Source organism: Rhodamnia argentea, chromosome 2, assembly GCF_020921035.1.
Source record: "Rhodamnia argentea isolate NSW1041297 chromosome 2, ASM2092103v1, whole genome shotgun sequence".
Lineage (NCBI taxonomy): Eukaryota > Viridiplantae > Streptophyta > Magnoliopsida > Myrtales > Myrtaceae > Rhodamnia > Rhodamnia argentea.
Window position 1 is genome coordinate 23,953,563 of NC_063151.1, and position 19,037 is coordinate 23,972,599.

Here is a 19,037-nt window from a genome sequence, read left to right on the forward strand (position 1 = left end):
AGATAATTTTGGGACTAGCAAACCTTGTAAGTTGGAATAACAAAAAAATTATCAAATTATCGAGAAATCTCTTTTATTTCTTATAATCAATAGCCACTAATTGCTCTTCTACTTAATGTTTACATTTTCCCATTTAAAGTACCCCGTAACCTCTTTTCTAGGTAGATTTATCAATTTGATACTTTTAAGAGTTAGTAGTGGCAAATTTTCTATTAGTAAAAGCTCTCCGATCTAAGCTAATTAGCATGGTGAGGAAGTCATCGTGATTGGAGTTTCAAATGAGTTATTTCGATATTTAGGTTCCATTTGTATGCGAAAAATTGAATGTTTAGAAAATATTCTCATAAAATTTACCTCTTGTATCGCTTAAAATAATTAATCAATGAAAAATATTCTTATTTGTATATAATAATTTATATCTAAATACTTTCGTGAATAACAAAAATATTTTCATATATATAAGAGATACAAATGGTTATTTTCGAAAATATATCTTTTAGATTATTTATTTTCGCAATAATAGACAGAGCTTTAAACATGACAAGACATGAATTCAAGGTTAGGCAGTAACAGAGACACCAAGAGCAAGTGCCCTTGTTTAAGTTGACTTTTGCCGGTGGATGGCGGAAAATTGTCACAAAAGTCTTAAACTTGTTGCACTTTTGCTATTTCGATCCTAAATCTCTTAAGCAAGTGCCCTTATATTTGTGTCAATTCGGTCCTAAATCCCTTTTTTGTGTTAATAAAGTCCTAAACCTTTTGTATTTGTGTCAATTTAGTCCATTTGGCAAATTTTGGCTAATTGGTATTGACAAAGTAAATTTTAATAATTTTTTCAATTTTTTTTTGTTTTTCTTTTGTTTTGTTCTATTTTCTTTATTTTTCTGTTTTTTTTTTTTTAGTTCTCCTTCTTCTTCATAGCTGATCCTTGATCCGGCGACCGACTGGAGGAGAGGGCCAACAGGTCACTACCGCCGACGGTGCTTGGCGTGGCCGAGCCTCGCCCAACCATGGCATCACAATTGCCGATTCCTTACTTCCATAGCTCTCTCTCTCCCTCTCTCTCTCTCTCTCTGGATTGCTAGAATTGTTCGATGGTGCTTCATCGTCATTGGACTCGTCGAAGCTGGCTCAGGTGCTCGTTGGGAAGGGCTGCGATTTAGTTGGGAGTGCTTGTCACGGTTGGGATCTCAGCAAGCGCTTGTGATGCTGAAGGAGGCTTGGCCAGGACTCGAACTCGTTGGACCGAGCGGAGCTTGACTAGGACTCATGGGGATCAATTAGAGCTTCGCTGAAGAGCCTAGAGCTCGTAGGATCTGGCAGGTCTGGGTAGAGGCCGCGAGGAAGAAGGAGAACTAAAAAAAATAGAAAAGAGAAAGAAAAGAGAAAAATGCAAAAGCAAAACAAAAAAAAATTGAAAAAATTATTAAAATTTATCCCGTCAGCCCCACGTCAGCGTAGGCCGACTAAAGTTTTCCGGATAGAGCGAATTGTCACAAATATAAAAGGTTTATGATTGAATTGGAAATTGAATATATTTACTGAAATAACTTAATCATTTTTTGGTAAGACCTGCATAGAAATATGCTACTAACGTGAGTAAAGCTAAAGCAACAGTAGTATTTAGGACTAAATTAGCACAAATGCAAAAGGTTAAGCACCGATTGATAAAATTCAAAGGTTTATGTCCGAATTGGTAAAAGTGAAACAGGTTGAGGACTTTTTTGACAATTTTCCCATCGGATGAAGAAGGGATGAGGAGAAGAAGCCGTAAAAATCCCTTCTTTGCTCGGACATGGAAAACCGGGGGCGTCAAATGGGTCGGGTCGGGTCGGATCGGCACACGCATGACATGGCCCATTCGTTAGTGGGCCAGTGGGCCGGCCGCCACATCACATCTGCCTTGCACTGGATGAGGCATGTGTTGGGCCAAGCCCTTCGGAATACTAAAGACCGTTGATCAGTAGCTCAACAACCGCTCCAATTTAAGAGAATTGAAGCAGGCGGGAGCAAACAGTAAAACCAGATTTACTGAAAGTATCGATTTAACATAGCTTAGTTCGGATGAAGTGATCAGACTAGAATAATAGTAGGATATAAAAAATTACGAGAGAAAATGAGAGGAAGAATTTGAGGGCATTCAACTAAGATATTGTTTTGACTTTGGCGAGGAAAAAAAAATGCATCATAACATGAATATCCTTTTATTTGTTTATAAACAGATGTAAAAGAAGTATAAGCAAAAAAAAGAAGAATAAATCTGTTTATTAACTTCCAAACCATTACGAATCTCTCTACATTCGAAAAGATTCTAAGGCTCTGTTTATTTCGCGAAAAATATGACTTTTTTCAAAAAAATATTTTCCACCAAGTCATTTTCACCATGTTTTTCGGCGTATGGCTAAAATATAGAAACACGCTAGAAAATAGTTTTGCCATTTGTTATGAAAAATATGATTTGAATATTTGCATTGCACTCGTTTCAATTTTTTTTTATTTTTCCTTTTTTATCTTTTCCTTTTAAAAATGATTTTTTTAATTGCTTTTTAATTGTTAATATTTTTTGCTATTCCTTTTTTCCGTAGGTCACCGGTGACTGCTGCGCAGTGAGCTCTCGCCAAAGACGACTTGCCTTGCCTCACTCAAGGCAAGCGACGCCATGCCTTGGTCAGTCATCGGTAGTGACCATGGCTGGCAATGGTAGAAGAAGAAATAATAGGAAAAAAAAATAAAATAAAATTTAAAAAAAGAGAGAGAGAAAAAAATAAAATTCAAATTTTTAAAAATAAATAAAAATGAAAAGAAAGTAAAAAATAATTAAAAATAAATGAAATACGAAAGAGAGGGGGAAGGAAAGATGAGGATTTATTTTCCTCTTCTTAAAAAGAGTAACACATTTTCCCCACTTTCGAATAAGTTTTTTCTATGGGTAGAAAATGTTTTCCTTGATTATCTTATTTTTCGCGAACAAATGACGAAAAATCCAAAAAATAGTTTTCTCAAAGTTGTTTTTCCTTTTTTTTTTTTTTGCGAAACAAATGAAACCTAAAAGATTTAAGACGTACATAGAATGGATAGGACCATTCCTCCTTATCCTTTTCCTCGTGTCTCTCTCTCCCTTCATCCTACCATTATCATATTTTTGAAAACCATTGTGTGCCATCCTCATCCCTCCTAATAAACAAAACGTAGCTGATAAGGTGAATTTAATGTTAATCTCAACATATTGGGATTAAACTTATTGCAATTTTGTCAATTCAACTATAAACTTTTTTACTGTGACAATTGAATCCCCAACTTTTTTCAATGGCGAACGTGAGTATCGATCGTTCTACGTGTCACAATTGACGCCGACGTGGATCTTTTTATATTTTTATATTTTTCAATTTTTTATTTTATTTTCTGCTTTATTGTGGCAGCGAGGGCTCGACGACTCTTGCCGGCCACCATAAACAAAAGAAAAAGAGAAGAAAAAAATGTTAAGAAAAATAAAAAAGTAAAAATTAGTAAAAATTTCATCGTCGGGCACCCACATCAGTTATTTTCAGAAAAAAATTATCCGATAGACTCAATTAAAAAAATGTGAAAATATATATATATTTTTTTGGTCGGAACGAACATATTTATTTCATATGAAAAAGGAGTATATAACTCAAATCCCACAAAGCAAGTAAAATAAGTAAATCTGAAAAGTGAATCAACTTAGTACTGCTTGTAGAGATTAACATATTCCACAAAAACGGATGCGGCGGCCAATCACCAAATCTTACATCTTGATCGGTGATGAGCACCCGCCTAGAAGATCCTCTCTAGTAACTACGATTTTACCAAAAGGCGGTACGCGCCTAGGTTCGGCGTCCCGGTGCCATCACCAAAATAGGTTGAAAAATACATAAAATGCATTGTAAATCCCAGATCTAGAGATAAATCTAGATGGAAGAGTACTCGAATCTAAATCTAGCTCTAAATCGAGAGAGAAGGGCTACAAAAAAAATACCAATTTATCACAAAATCACTTTCAAATAAACCAAAGACAGTAGCAAAGGAACCTCAAAGCCAATCATTCGATTATCTAGAGCAAGCACTCGGAGTCGGAACGAGCGAGCAGACTTGAGAAAATTGTCGAGGCACTTGCGCTTCGATTTTCAAAGCTTACTTCCGTGAAGAACGTCGACAGCATGCTCCACAAAATCGACGAAAAAACCCAAAAAAAATAGAGAAACAAAAGAACAAAAATAAAGAAATGAAGATGGGGAGGAAGAAAGGGAGCGAGGAAGGGAGAGACTCTCTCGTGGGGTTTGCTTCGGTAAAGGTGAGAGGCAGCGTCTTGACAAAGAGAAACCCTAGGAGAGACACTTTAGGGTAGAGGGTGCCATTTGGGCCCGTGGGCCCGGAACCGGCCCGTTGACCGGGCCCACGGTTCCGGAACCGTGGGAACCGTGAAAGAAGAAAAAAAAATAAAAAAATAAAGGCAGGCCCGGGGCGTAGAGCCGTTGGGCTCTCGCCCGGCCCGCCACCTGCCCCCCTCACCCCTCCCCCCCGCCCTTTAGGCCGTTGCCAACGTGCAACGGCCAAATTGGCCGTTGCTTGTAAAATAATAAAAAAAAAGAATTAAAAATAATTCTTGCCTATAAATACATATGCTCCCCCTTTCATTTTTGTCACAAATTCTCCGAACAATCTCTCGAATTCTCTCTGAAATCCTCTCAAATCGCTCAAATTCTCCCAATTCTCTCAATCCCGACTCAATTCTCTCAATCGGATTTCCGATCAATTCTCTAAAAAATGGCAAGTGGAAGCAGAAATGCCGACAAGGGCAAGATGACTATGGGAGATTCCGAGTATCCCATTCCCGAATATGATCTTTGTGAGTATGCAAGTTGGGAAGACGACGACGATAATATCAACTATGTCCCGATTCCGAACGTTGAGCACATCCCAACACAAGAAAGTTTTCATCCTCCCACTAGTGTCGAAGAAACGTCAACGGCAAATGAGCCGGAACGGAAGAACCGAGATAATACATCCGACTTGTGGCTACACTTCGACAAGGTACGTGATGAAGGCGAAGGTAAGTATAATATAAAATGTAAATATTGTTCGCAAATATATAAATTTTCGAAAGGATACGGTTACGGAACATTCCGTCGGCATTTGACAAAAAAACATCCAACGCAAGCGGGGATCGACAATACGCAACAACAAATTTCCGGGTACACCACTTTTAATCCTCATCCTATATTTCGTTTCACTGAAGCACTTTATAAACAAACATTAGGTGAATATGTTGCCCTTGATCATGCTTCGTTTAATACTGGTGAAAATTTTAATATGAAATATTTGATAAATACTGCGTTGGTTCGCATAGCGCCAACTATTCCAAAAAATACTCTTAAACGCGAAGTTTTTCATCTTTATAAAAAAGGAAAAAAATCTTTAGCAAAATTTTTTGCTGAATTCAATGGACGTGTGAATATAGATAGCGATATTTGAAGTGATCCTTGGCAAATTCATTCTTATACGGGTGCCACGTGTCATTGGATAGGTGACGATTGGACGATTCAAAAAAGACTTATTGCATTCCGAGTTTTTGATGAAAGACATTCGGCTTATAATATTTATAGAATAATTATGCAAGTTTTAGAAGAATATAATTTAATAAATAAAGTATTTTCAATTGGTTTTGATAATGCCGCCGCAAATACCGCTTCTATTCCCGAATTAGAAAATATTTGCAAACCCACTTTTGGCGGATAATTTTTTCACATTAGATGTACTTGTCATGTTTTAAATTTATGTGTACAAGATGGTTTACGAACTCTTGACACTTCTCTCGCCCCAATCAAAAATGCAATTAAATTTTTATGGAGTCGTCCCTATTGTATGAAATCATGGGGAAAATTTTGTAAACAAAATGGGAGAAGGGCAAGAAGATTTCCAAAAGATATTCCGACTCGTTGGAATTTTACGTACGAGTTGCTTCGGCAAACTTTTGAATATAAAGATTTATTATGTATGTTTATTTCACAAAACATTCCTGAAATTACTTTACTTCCTCAATATTGAGACGTTTGCAAGAAAATTTTAGATATTTTGAAAATTTTTAATGATGCTACTAAGACTTTATCTGGTATTTATTATCCTACAACGCATTTATTTTTAATAGAGTGTGTTAATATTGGTAGTGTTTTTAGTGAATATGAAAATGATATCGAATTAGGTCGAACTATTTTAGTAATGCGAGAAAAATGGTTGCATTATTATTTGCAAATTCCTCTTGTCTATTTAGTTGGTATTGTTTTTGATCCACGTATTAAATTAGACAGTTTACAAGATTATTTGAATGTGTATTATCATGATTGTTTACATTTGGAAGATTCAATAGATATTTCAAATATACTAGGAGATGTTAAAGAATCTATAGTAGCATTATATGGAGAATTTCGTAGTAGATATGGTTTAAATGATTACGGATCTTTACAATCTACTGCCTCACGTAGCGAAGGTGGTAGTTCACTTAGTAGAGGGTATAATATGCTTAAGAGTAGGCAAAAAAAAATAAAAAGGGGCAACAAGTAGTATTTTTGAATTAGAAAAATATTTAACCACTCAATTTGAGTTTCGTGATGCGTAACATAGTACAGATTTCGAAATCCTGAAGTGGTGGAAGAGTCACCAAATCGATTATCCAGTTCTCGCCCTCATCGCTCGTCAAATATTAGCAACCCCTTCTTCAACGGTTGAAGTTGAACAAGCATTTAGTCTTTGGGGATTAATTTTGGACTCTCGCCGTTCAAGATTAAGCCCGGACTGCGTGGAAGCTCAAGCTTGTATCGGCGATTAGACGAGGGCGAAATATCGACACCAATAGTTAGATCGTGAACATGAATTTTTTAGCGATGATGTTGGAGATACCACTGCCACGGGTACCACAACGGGTAGCGACGATTGACGATGAGGTAAGTTGGGGTTATCAAAGGTAAAAGAACTACATGAGCTTTGATTCTTCTATCCCCAAGAAGATATGTAGGCATAATTCATTAAGTTCAAGCCCATTCCTTTTTTTTCCCCCATATTTTATTACAATGTACAATTTAATTGTATTTTATAATTTATAATTTATTATGTTTATTTTATTATTTATTATTTTAAAAATTATTATTAAAAAAAGAATCGGAATGAACCGCCGATTCCGAAGCGGAACCGGAACCGGAAGTATACACGGCCGGTTCCTAAACCGGAACCGGCGGTTCCACCGAACCGGCTGTGTATACTTTAGGGGTGATATATATAATTGAATCGACACAATTAAAATATTTATAACTTAAATTGACAAAATTTTGGATTTTCCCAACACGATGCGGCTATCATACCCACCCCCATTCCCCATCACTTGTCTAGTGCAACCAACCATGGCCCCGCTGGTCTGCACCGAGTACGGAGATAAGCCATTGGCAAATTCCTTTGTCGGCTTCTCCTCCTCCCTTTGACCGCGAACCCGGAGCCACACCCGCACGACATTGTGGACTCCCCGCGTGCACAGATCACTAAACGAACCCCAGAATCGTATAAAGAAGAAGAAGCAAGAAGCACTGCCCACTTTCACTCCTAGTCTCCTTCCTTCTCATCATCATCATCATCTCCATTCAACCCCACAAGAAAAAAAACGCCAAAAAAGCATGAAGCCTCCTCCCCTCGCACTCCCCCTGCTGCTCCTCTTCCTCATCTCCCAATGCCCCAAGCTCGCCTCCGCCGCCGCCTCCTGCCACCCCGACGACGAGGCCGGCCTCCTCGGCTTCAAGTCCGCCGTCACTGCCGATCCCTCCGGCATTCTCGCCTCGTGGAAGCCGGGCACCGACTGCTGCGCCTGGGGCGGCGTCACGTGCCTGTCCGGCGGCCGGGTCACCAGCATCTGGGTCTCCGGTCAGCTGGACCGCCCCGCCGCCTACTTGTCCGGCACCATCTCGCCGTCCCTCTCCAAGCTCCAGGACCTTGGGGGCATTTACCTCATGGACCTTAGGAACATCTCGGGCCCCTTCCCCGACCTCCTCTTCCGCTTGCCGAAGCTCCAGTACCTGTACATCGAGAACAACAAGCTCTCGGGCCAGTTACCGGCCGCCATCGGGAAGCTAGCCGGCCTCGAGGCGCTGAGCCTGGAGGGGAACGAGTTCACCGGGCCGATCCCGGGCTCGATCTCGGAGCTGACTCGGCTGACTCAGCTGAAACTCGGCGGGAACTCCCTCTCCGGAGCCATCCCCGGCGGGATCGGACGGCTCAAGAATCTGACCGGGCTGAGCCTGGAACGGAACCGGCTCACCGGACCCGTGCCGGACTATCTCGGCTCATTATCCGATCTCAGAGTCCTCCGACTGTCGCACAACAAGTTATCCGGCGTGATTCCGGCGACCATTTCGGGTCTAGCACCAACCCTCGCTTATCTCGAGCTCGGCCACAATGCTCTGACGGGACAAATCCCAGATTTTCTCGCGAAATTCAGACAGCTCGACACGTTGGACCTGTCGTCGAATAAATTCCACGGCGTCGTGCCCAAGAGCTTCGCCAACCTCACCAAGATCTTCAATCTCGACCTCTCCCGCAACCTCCTCGTCGACCCGTTCCCCGAATTGTACGTCAAAGGGATCGAGTCGCTCGATCTGTCCCACAACCGGTTCAAGCTGGGCCAAATCCCGTCCTGGGTCACCTCTTCTCCCATCATATACTCGCTCAAGCTGGCCAACTGCGGGATCAAGATGAGGATGGAGGACTGGAAACCGAAGCAGACCTACTTCTACGACTACATCGACCTGTCGGAGAACCAAATCTCGGGCAGCCCGGTGGGGCTGCTGAACCAGACGGAGTTCCTGGTGGGCTTCGGTGCTTCGGGCAACAAGTTGAGGTTCGACATGGGGGCGCTGCGGATCCCGAAGACGTTGAAACAGTTGGACGTCTCGAGGAATCTCGTGTACGGGAAGGTGCCGGAGGCGGTGTCGAGCTTGGAGAGCCTGAACGTGAGCTACAACCACCTGTGCGGGAAGATCCCCGACGCGGCGAAGAAGTTCGCCGCGACGGCGTTCGTGGGGAACGACTGCTTGTGCGGTCCTCCCCTCGGTCCCTGCAAGGGTTAGAAAATTGAGAGACAAAAAGCTACCAGGAGATGTAATTTAGCATTGACTTTGTCGTCTATTTGACTAATGGGAAATCTCTGGCTCCACGTGCAAACTATTTAAGATTATCTACTTTTTTTTTCTTTTGCTTAAAAATGATAAAAAATGAACTTTACGGAACGTATGGCTCACTTGTCGCTGTATTTAGCAAATGTCTAAAGTTTTATTTTGATTCTTTTGAGTCTCCGCCTTCTATTTGATTATGATAATCTGCTTGGATTGTAATGCTTGTTCATTAATTTTAATTCCGCTTTAGATCGAATTGAACCGATTGTTTCTATATATGTTTTACGACATTTGAAAGCATGATAAAGCTAATCTGAAGGTAATTGAATCGGACCAAATCAAACTTGAGTATATTGATTTTGGCACTCGATCGAGCTCGAGTCCATTTTGGACTTTGAAAATCTCATTGGATTGAGCTTGGCTATGTGAAATTAGTTTTGCTTTTTAGGTCAAGATTTAGTCTATTTTATGAAAAATAAGTGATTCGAAAAATATTTTCTAAAAAATGACTGTTCACATAAGTACATAAATGAATTTTTATTATTATTTATGCGAATATTTAAATATAAATTATTATCAATAATGAAAATCTATCCCTAATAAAACAATAACTCGAAATCTTCCTCTTCGGTAGTGTAATAAGACGATCCACACGAAATATTTTAAACAATACACGAAATTATTTTTTAAAACATTTTTGAAAGAAGTTTGGACTCGAGCCCTAAATCTTTGGTTAACGTTATCAACTCGATTAAAACGTGGAAGTTGAAAAAAAATAAAGATTAAAAACATGGATTCTATTTACGATTCTGCCCTCGCCTCCTGCTCTTTTGACTGTCGTCTGCGGGACTTGGCCGGTTGGGCGGCGGCCGGGCCTTTCAGTGCTTCACTTCACTCTCCCCCGGTACACACCATCTCTCTCTTCATCGCTTTCGCTCTGTGCCCCTAAGGGGACTTCGTCTCTCCCTGCAAAGCACCAGAGTCGGCAAATCCAGTCCATACCTCGGCGACTCTTCCGTACGATTCACCTCGTTAAGGAAGATGCGACGAACAACGAGAAGCTTGTCCCTGCTTTCCGGCGGGAGCACCAGTTGCACCCGGTCGCCGTCGCCCTTCATGCGCGGAACGAGTGAAGCGTCGGAGGGTGCTCGCCTCCGCTTCTCCACCGACGGCGGCGACGGCTCGAGGGTGAAGATCTTCGACCGCGACCTCAAGCGGAAGCAAGTAATGCGGAGCCCAATCTGAAATTGATAATTTCTCGCTCGCCATTTTCTTGCTTGGTTACCGTTTCGGTTCTTATGTTGGAATATTCGGCGTGGCAGCGTGATCGAGCTGCGTGGTTGATGCGTCCCGGTGATTGTTTCATTGATTCCGTCGCAGAGAATTTGTTGGATCGTTTGGAGGTGAGCACTGCGTGGAGTGGATTCTCTGTACTTGATTAGATTGCTTCCACTTTCTTTTGAAATTGGATTTGGGCACAGAGAGATATGGGGGGGGGCGGGAATTGGTTCTTCTGTTTGCATTTAGTTTAGTTTTCTCAATTATTGTGCTTATTTTGTGAATGTGATCGCCTCTCCTAGGACTGTAAGAAAACATTTCCAACAGCATTATGCTTAGGTGGTTCCCTGGAAGCTGTCAGGCGCTTGTTACGCGGTCGTGGTGAGTGTCTAATACCTTGGATACAGCTATGAACTAAGGATCTTTTTGTCCTCATCAATTTACTGCTATTACAGTTTGCATGTTGGAGATAAGCATGCTTGCATGTATGAAAATCTATTATGCAGCTCCATAGTGATTTTATGAGCACTACTTTCGATTTTTGAGGAAGCTTAGTAGTTTATGGCTTCATCCTCAACCAAGCAAAACATCACATTTCTGATAGACTCAAGCAAAAATTTTCAACATTTTGCAGACTTGGTAAATACTGTTTATGCTATTCATATAACATGATGAACATTATTCCTTTTCTGACGTAAGGTGCCATTCAAAAGCTCATTATGATGGATATGTCATGTGACATGATACAACAGTGCAAAGGGCGGGAGCAAGATAAATCTGATAAGAACATTGAGACGCTGCATGTCGTTGGTGATGAAGAGTTTTTGCCTATGAAGGAAAGGTGTAGATCTGGATATAAGTTCTATTACATAATTTACTTGGCTGGGCAGTATTTATTATTCAATTCCTAATGGTCTGTGTTTTTGGAAATAAAGTTCTCTAGATCTGGTTCTCAGTTGTTTGGGTCTACACTGGACAAATGATCTTCCTGGAGCGATGATTCAGGTATGGGTCTGCTTGTTCCTGTTGTCATTAGTGCAATCTGATCATGAATTCCTTTTTGGCAACAATATGGTGATGTAGGATAGAGGGAAAGTGGAATTTTTGGGAGCATATGGACTTTCCAAAAAATTCTGTTGTGGAGGACACATCGAATTGGTTTACTCATGCAACTGGATGTTTCTTTGATATTAGAAAAAAGGCACCATAAAATTGATGTCTCAGCATGCATTGCATACATAAGTTACTTGAACAAAACAGAGCAAAGTGACTTTCACTGCTAAATTTCATGCTGGAAAGTAGTTTCTTGGAGCTTAAGTTGGTCAAACTGTGTGATGTCCGCTGCCAAGTTCTCTTGATTTAAAAACTTCATCATTTCAGCATCAGAGCTTGCCCTCGACTAGCTCAGACAAGTAGACTGACTGAGTCTCCACCTCTTATATGATAATTCACAACATGGATTGATAATATGTAATCAGGTCTTAATTTCCTTCAGATTTCTATACTTCTCCTGGGAGAGTCGGAGTGAGTTTTGTTATCACTGATTAGGACTTATGATTTTTGTGAGATTATCGAAGACAGTTAAGGCTCATGACGAGGATGATAGCAGTCCTTTATTTTTATTTTTGTTTCTTTATGCTGTTTAGAAAGTTCTTCTACAGAATTTTTTATCTAGATCTCTTTGCTGATATATGGTAATGCATGATAGTCTATGTTCATTTGAAGCTCAGACAGTTGTTTTATTATTTTTTGACAGTGTAAACTGGCATTGAAGCCTGATGGCCTCTTTCTAGCAGCTATTTTGGGTGGAGAAACCTTGAAGTTGTCGAATTTTCTCTTATATATATTTATCTCATTTTTACCATAAGGATTGCATCTCTAATTGTTTCTTTTGTATTTTATTCCTGTTACAAGGGAACTTAGAATGGCATGCACTATAGCACAAATGGAACGTGAAGGAGGCATCAGTCCAAGAATATCTCCTCTAGCACAAGTATTCTTCAAATTACTCTTGCTTGCTGTCTGAGAGTTATACTTCCTTTGTCGGTGGTTAGATAAATTTGGCAGCTGTAGTCTTGCATGCGTGCTTCACATTATGGGCTTGCGCATAACTGATTTGGTGTATATACATTTGTGGTAATAAAATCTTGAGTCCTATGTCCTCTGTAATTGCTGTTTCTGATTCCAGTGGATCTTTCTTCCATATATAAGGTCAGCTGAAGGTAGGATTCATGATCCTTGCATTAATGGTTATCACATTTTCCCTTACTTAGCAACCATTAATTGGTGTGTTTCAGGTGCGAGATGCTGGTAATTTGTTGACTAGGGCAGGTTTCTCCCTTCCAGGTGTTGACGTGGATGAATACGTAGTGAGATATAAAAGTGGTGAGATGTGGTTTTGATGCTTGTGCTTGCTATTCATATGTTCTCTACCAGCGTGAAATGACAGCTCAACTATGAAGTTCTGTTTTGACTTCATGGTGACTGCTAGTGTGTAACTCACTGTTGTGAGTTAAACTATAACCAGAGATGCTGAATCTTTAGGGCCATTGATTAATATCTGAGAAAAGGCTGTTGTTGAAAATTTTGCAAAGACCTCTATTTGCCCATTCTCTGTAGTAATCCTTAACAGGTCTATTGTCACTCTCTGGCACAAAGTGCTGTGTAGCCCTACATGTTTTATCGGCACATGAGAGAGGATTCATTATATAAGGGCGTCAAGTCAGGGCAGTACTTTTATTTCCGTCTATTGGAGGAAATCTAGGAGTAGTGAGCAACAGATGAAGTAGGTTCTGATTGGTTTGCATAAGCTCCATTTGGGCATAGTAAATGCAAAGTTTACTGACTCAGTTGCCGATAAATCCTCTTTTTTATTGTTCTTTTCTGGTCAGAAGTTGTTGGGCATCTTCTCATTTCAGATATGCTAGTTGGTGCATGTTAATTTACAGGCCTTAAAAATTTAGGTCTTGATTCGATCCTCTAATTGCCCTGAGTTTATAACTCAATGCAACAAGAATGTTTAAATCGATGTTAGATACTCTGTTTCCTTTATCTTCCGCCATGCTTATATATGTAATGTCTTTTTATAGCATTCTGTGGTTCTTGGCTTTGTACTTACAACTATCAGCGTCAATATGAATGGTATTTTTCATCTTCTTTTCTCCTCTGCTTTCTGGTATAGCTTTGGAGCTGATAGAACATCTCAGGGCAATGGGCGAGACTAACGCTCTTCTACAAAGAGTTCCTGTAAGACGACCTTATAAATTGTGAATGTTCTTCCCTTACTCGCTGTTTCCTTTGGGTTAGCTCCTGTGCACCCAATAAAATTAATGAGAACTTTGTTCGTTCATAAAACCAGATTCTAAAAAGGGAAACAGCTCTGGCAACTGCAGCAATCTATGAGTCGATGTTCGCTGCCGAAGATGGAACCATCCCTGCAACTTTCCAGGTAGCCAGAGTATCCACTTCCTGCTGTGGATTCTCATCTTTGTGTTGTCTCCTCTGTTTTGAGTTTTCTAAGTGGAAACTTTACAAGCTAAGAAGAATCATATTTTACCTTCTCGAAGAGCTGTTTAATACTGAAAGATTGGACTATTGAGGAGAAGTGTAGTGTGCTGGGATGAGAACGTTTCATATACTCGACACTACTCATAAAAACGTTTCCCTTCCTTTGTGAATGTGGGTCGATCAAATTCAGTTGTTAGACATCTTCCTTTCCGTCATCTGGGTTTCAAATTATTACTTATTTCGTAGGTAATCTATATGACGGGCTGGAAGGACCATCCAACTCAGCCAAAAGCCAAACAAAGGGGATCTGCGACCATATCCTTCAAGGACATCCGGAAGCAGTTTGGCGATGGCAGTTAATCACTCCCTGTTTCGAGAGATAAAAAATTTTCAGTGGTCCAGTGGCTGAAAGTTTGGACGGTCTCCCAGAAAGAGAAGGCCTGGCTTCCCATCTAAGAACCTCAGACTAGGGTTTTCCGGGATGTATTTGTCATTGATAGGAGATAGATAGGGTGAAGGAAGACGAGGTCCATCCTGTTTGCTGGGCGAGAGTACTCATGTAAAGATGCGGGTCGCATTCGAGGGTCCAATGTGGAAGTTAAGATCCCCTGGAAACTCTCCAAAATCAGGTTTCGGGATAGAGTGCCCTTACTGCGCCGCGTTGATCTCCGGTCAAATCACCTTGTGGGGTAGCAACTCTCCTCATCTTTCAAGTGCTAGAAGATCACTCCTTTTCATTTGGTTCCCGCCAAGTCTCTCTTCCTTACGTGATGGCCCTTATGGGCAGGACTTAGATAGTTTAGCGGCCTTGCACTTTTTGAACACTTCCATATCTGTAATAAAGCACCACACGGACAGATAGCATGTTAGAATTCAATTCATGATCTCTAGAATCGATTTTCCGAATGAATCCTTCGCGCAGGAATCTTTAGGAAACAATCTTATGTCGTCCTAAGATGGCTGCGTCCATATTAGACCCTTAGAGCAAGGTTGTATGCAGGGTTGTGCCAATTTAGCTGAAGTTGTACTTTCGAATGGTGACTATTCCGTGGGAAGGCTTATTTGGAACTCAACAGCACCGCATTCAGCTTCAATGTTTCATACGACTCTTCTAATCTGTTATAACGTTGTTGAGAGTTTAAAAAAACAATTGGCGGATCTATAAACTCTTCCATGCTAAATGCACCACGGTTCTTCGAACAATTTCGAGGGGAAATGTCCGCATTTTAAATAATCTTCGGACTTTTTAGCCTCCTTTTTTTTTTTTTCTAGAAGTAAGTAGAAAGAAACCATTTAATTTAAATACAGTTAGAATATCTTTGACCCTTTTTTTTTGTGCTTTTAATTCCTTTTTGAGATTATTTTTATTATAAAATTGCGCAATTTTATTTTTTTGGTCAAATAAAATTGCGCAATTTACACGCGCGCAAATGCGTCGACTTCTTTTTTGAATCGCAGAGACACACCGCCTCGCTCCTTGGCAATTGGCATTCATGCAAACACAAAATTGAACGAGGACTCTCTCTCTCTCGGAAATGGAGAACACCATCACTCGCAGCGAACGATGTGGAACGCCTCTCTTTCCATCAAAAGCCGCGTCAAGTTCAGGTGATTCCTCTGCTTTTCGCTACTGTACCGCTTTCAGTCCCGCCTGGATGATCGAGGATGATCGTAAGTGCATTCGAAAACCTGCTATAGGGAACTATTTTGGCGCGCCGTGAGGACGTTCCTCCATAATTCATCCGCTATCGTTGAGAAACCTCTGGATCTTGTTCTGGATTCATCATCACTTGTCGGATGGTGCTTTTGCCGCTGAATAAAATGACTGATCGGAGTATTGGAGGACGGATGATCCGACTGGCTGCAGGAAATGTAGCTCGATAATCGTAGAAACAGGACACGAACAGGAATTAGTGGCTCGATTCTGATCCTTCATGGTAACTAAGATGCAAGATGCGTTTCCATTTTCCTTTGCTGGTTGTTTCATGGCTACAGTTGAAATCTCGGATTCGGACTCTTGCAATACGAAAGCAATGAGAGTACATAGCTGTTGTGTTATGGCTGAATGTTCATATGCTCTTCGGCTTCCGTCAGTCGAAATCCCTGCGTGAATTTCACACTCTTCTCATTATGTCTCGATTCAATGTTTTTAATACTAGTACATGAGAGAAGCTGGACCTGCAAGTGATAACCGGTAAGATTGCAGGAATCGATCTTAAGGCAGTTTGTCTACCTCTATTCTTTTAAAAATACAATGTTGGGAGAAGTTAAAAGAAACTTGTGATGATGGCTTTCTCTAGCTATATCTAGTTTCTCTAGAGCCCAGATTAGAGATAATTTGGGAAATGATTTTTCATTTTTGTTAAGGAGTATAAGTCTTGGACTCTTGGATAAAGTCCTATTCTAACATTATTTTCACACGGTATAGGTAGACATTTCAGTTGATGGCTATTCTTATTGCCATGGCAAGCATTTGCTTGGTAAATCATTGTGCTGAGCAGCCTGGGATGAGCTTAGCCGTATGTGCTTGCAGGTGGTGCAGGGGTTTGTATGATGAGAACAACTTGGAGAAGCGGACAAGACGAGTCTTTTATCTATTTCATCTCCTCCTTTCTCAGTTCAAATTCTTTCCGGCTTAACTTTGTCCCCATTGACCCGGTAATTCAGCCGCTGCTTCCATAATTATCCCCAAGATGTTACTCAATTTTTATGATGTGTTCTTTCAGGACTTTATTTTCAACTGTGGGGGTCTGTCAGCGGCTTTTGTCTTTATAACGAATTGGGAGTGCAACCTCATTCCATATATGTTCAAGAGGTTGTTTATTTGCTTTATTTCAAGTTTCCTGCTCTATATGATGGGGCTTGATTTGATAACTGGATTAGGATTCAGAAACTGAAGGAGGAATTTGCACACTTTTATGTCGTTGTCACTCTCCAAACAAAGGAGCAAAATGATTCTTTCGTCCACTCTTACTTCAGGTAAGTGTTACATTCATATGCATCTCACTTGTGGCAGTGGATGTTAGTAAAGATACCGTCTCTTTGGTTATGGCAAAGATTTGGAATGGAGCTTGGCAGGCCAACATTGGTTCCTGTTCCTGACGTAGAGATGGGTTTTGAGAAGATTGTCAAGATAGCTCTCTCCCTTGGGGGTACACCTTATCCCTGCTGGCTATAGTTGATAAATCTCTGTAGCATATATCCACAGTTAATTGCCATATGAATTGCAGTCAGCAAGCAGCAGCATGCCGTATGGAAATTGAAGGCTGAGGTCAGTTCACCTCAGTTGGGTGATTATTTAAATGTCTTCTAGGTTTCTCGAAGCTAGTCCTCAACTCCATTTAATATGATTCCCTCGTTCATCACCTTCAAGAGGATGCGGTCAATGCAAAGGATGGATCTCTTTGTTGGAATCGTCACATCCATACCTGGCATCGACAATCATGATGCTAATTCGGTAATTTTACCAAGTTCACGGCAACTTACTACTTTGAATTATTTGCCGTCCAATCTTTTCAAATCATCAAATAGTCAAAGACCTATTTTTTGGTTCCTTCCACAATAAGCTACCTGACGGAAGCTGGGCTATTCTGATATGCTCTAGCAAGAAAATATGGTTGCCCATCGCTTGTGAGCTTTCAATAGAGGCACCACAGTTAATTGCCGATTTCACTGCACTGCAAAAAACTTGTCTTATCAAGTTGAAGACATATTGAACTAACTAAAGGGGGAAACTTGGAACCATGGAATGAACTTTTAGATGTTTTCTGCAGCCTTTCCATGGCTTCTTGTGCGTCTTTATTCCAATAAGGAGCTGGTCTGCAATGTTTCTGTACATTGTTATGAATTTCATTCTGTTGCAATGGCTATTTCCTGTTGTGTAGACCTTAATAAACAAAATAGCCTCTATTGCAAATATGTCTCTGCAGATGTTTATCCATGTAGGTATTAGCAAGCACATCCAGATTTATCTGCTAAGCGAAAAATTGTACGGACTTAAAAAGGGATTTTACTCTCTGCAGTAATCTATTCTAAAAGAATCTGAGATGGACTTGTATGGGTATGAGGTGTATCAGAATCTATATTTTTAACCCAGGATTCATTAGCTTCATCCATGTAGACTGCACTGGGAGGTAATATTTTACCAATATCCGATATCCTCCTCTTCAATGTCAGATGGTGTTCGGATATGGGCAGCAGCCAGGATATTTTGTCTGAAATTAATTGTAGATTTTGCACTTGGAGTTGTAAGATCAACATCACATTTTTTTTTCTCTTCATCCTTTCTTTGACTGATTCCTGATTTTCCTGTATTCAGCTCAACCAAGCTATTGGTTCCATTGAAGCAATTGCTAAGGCATCAAAGGAAGACATTTTGGAGAAAACTGACCTTTCAGCCGAGAAGGCAGACATTATCAGGAGGTTTTTCAGAGATCCCAAGTTTTACCTCAGCCCCAAGTTGAGTTGATGCAAGGATTGTCATCACACCGAATGGATCTATTTGCTCACCAGCTTATTGTGCTTAGCCGGAAGTATCTGTATCTCTACTAACCGGACAAACGCGGAAGTGCATTTTGGAGTGAACTTCCATTGTAGGATTTTTGAATGATTAACTCTTGATATCTTTTCAAACCATCTTCTAGTCTTCCTTGATCGCTATTGACAGCAGAACTTCATCCTTGTTTCCTACTGCCCCTGATAAAAGAAAGTAGTTACAGTTCATTAGCTTGGTGGTTTAATAAGAAGTGCAGGTTCGACATGAACTTGCTTCTCCATGTTCCATTCAATTTTGCTTCTTGTTCTATGTTGACTAATTTGCCTCGTGTACGTCTAGTACTATTGAAGAATTCCCTTTTCTTGGTTTACTTATAACCACGAATCTTAAGTTAGATTGCTGGTGTGATGTGCTGTCTCGTTGTCAATTTTTATCATCAAACCATAAGTTCCAGAGCTAGGGGTGATACTGTTTAGTCGCTGCAGCAAAGTACACAGGTTAATAAGAAAACTGGAGAATCGAATTGGTGTTTAAGGAACTGAGAGAGAGAGATTCTAACAGTTCGAATATACTGAACTCACACGTGC

At 40.5% G+C, this 19,037-nt stretch overlaps 3 protein-coding genes across 5 annotated transcripts; all 3 read left to right on the forward strand.

Moving 5' to 3' along the window:
* Positions 1-7,602: 7,602 nt before the first annotated feature.
* On the forward strand, positions 7,603-9,150 carry LOC115727047 (LRR receptor-like serine/threonine-protein kinase FLS2). Its single transcript, XM_030657173.2, has one exon. It carries the CDS (start codon positions 7,680-7,682, stop codon positions 9,123-9,125), a length of 1,446 nt encoding a protein of 481 aa, XP_030513033.1. The 5' UTR covers positions 7,603-7,679; the 3' UTR covers positions 9,126-9,150.
* Positions 9,151-10,038: 888 nt separating this feature from the next.
* LOC115727049 (putative methyltransferase At1g22800, mitochondrial) lies at positions 10,039-14,894 on the forward strand. The gene is made up of 11 exons (XM_030657174.2): positions 10,039-10,394; positions 10,493-10,573; positions 10,751-10,829; positions 11,148-11,289; positions 11,384-11,453; positions 12,205-12,269; positions 12,363-12,441; positions 12,746-12,833; positions 13,630-13,694; positions 13,807-13,896; positions 14,202-14,894. The coding sequence occupies exons 1-11, from the start codon at positions 10,212-10,214 to the stop codon at positions 14,313-14,315; spliced, it is 1,056 nt and encodes a 351-aa protein (XP_030513034.1). The 5' UTR covers positions 10,039-10,211; the 3' UTR covers positions 14,316-14,894.
* A 565-nt stretch (positions 14,895-15,459) lies between these two features.
* Positions 15,460-18,718, forward strand: LOC115727052 (protein PARTING DANCERS). Of its 3 annotated transcripts, XM_030657183.2 has the most exons (8): positions 15,460-15,563; positions 16,489-16,613; positions 16,682-16,770; positions 16,839-16,934; positions 17,013-17,107; positions 17,186-17,226; positions 17,329-17,412; positions 18,274-18,718. In XM_030657183.2, exons 1-8 carry the CDS (start codon positions 15,491-15,493, stop codon positions 18,421-18,423), a joined length of 753 nt encoding a protein of 250 aa, XP_030513043.1. In that variant the 5' UTR covers positions 15,460-15,490; the 3' UTR covers positions 18,424-18,718. The 3 variants fall into 3 exon arrangements, with proteins under 3 accessions (XP_030513043.1, XP_048131239.1, XP_030513044.1); XM_048275282.1 differs by lacking the exon at positions 17,329-17,412; XM_030657184.2 differs by lacking the exon at positions 16,489-16,613 and having other exon boundaries at positions 16,846-16,934.
* Positions 18,719-19,037: the final 319 nt, after the last annotated feature.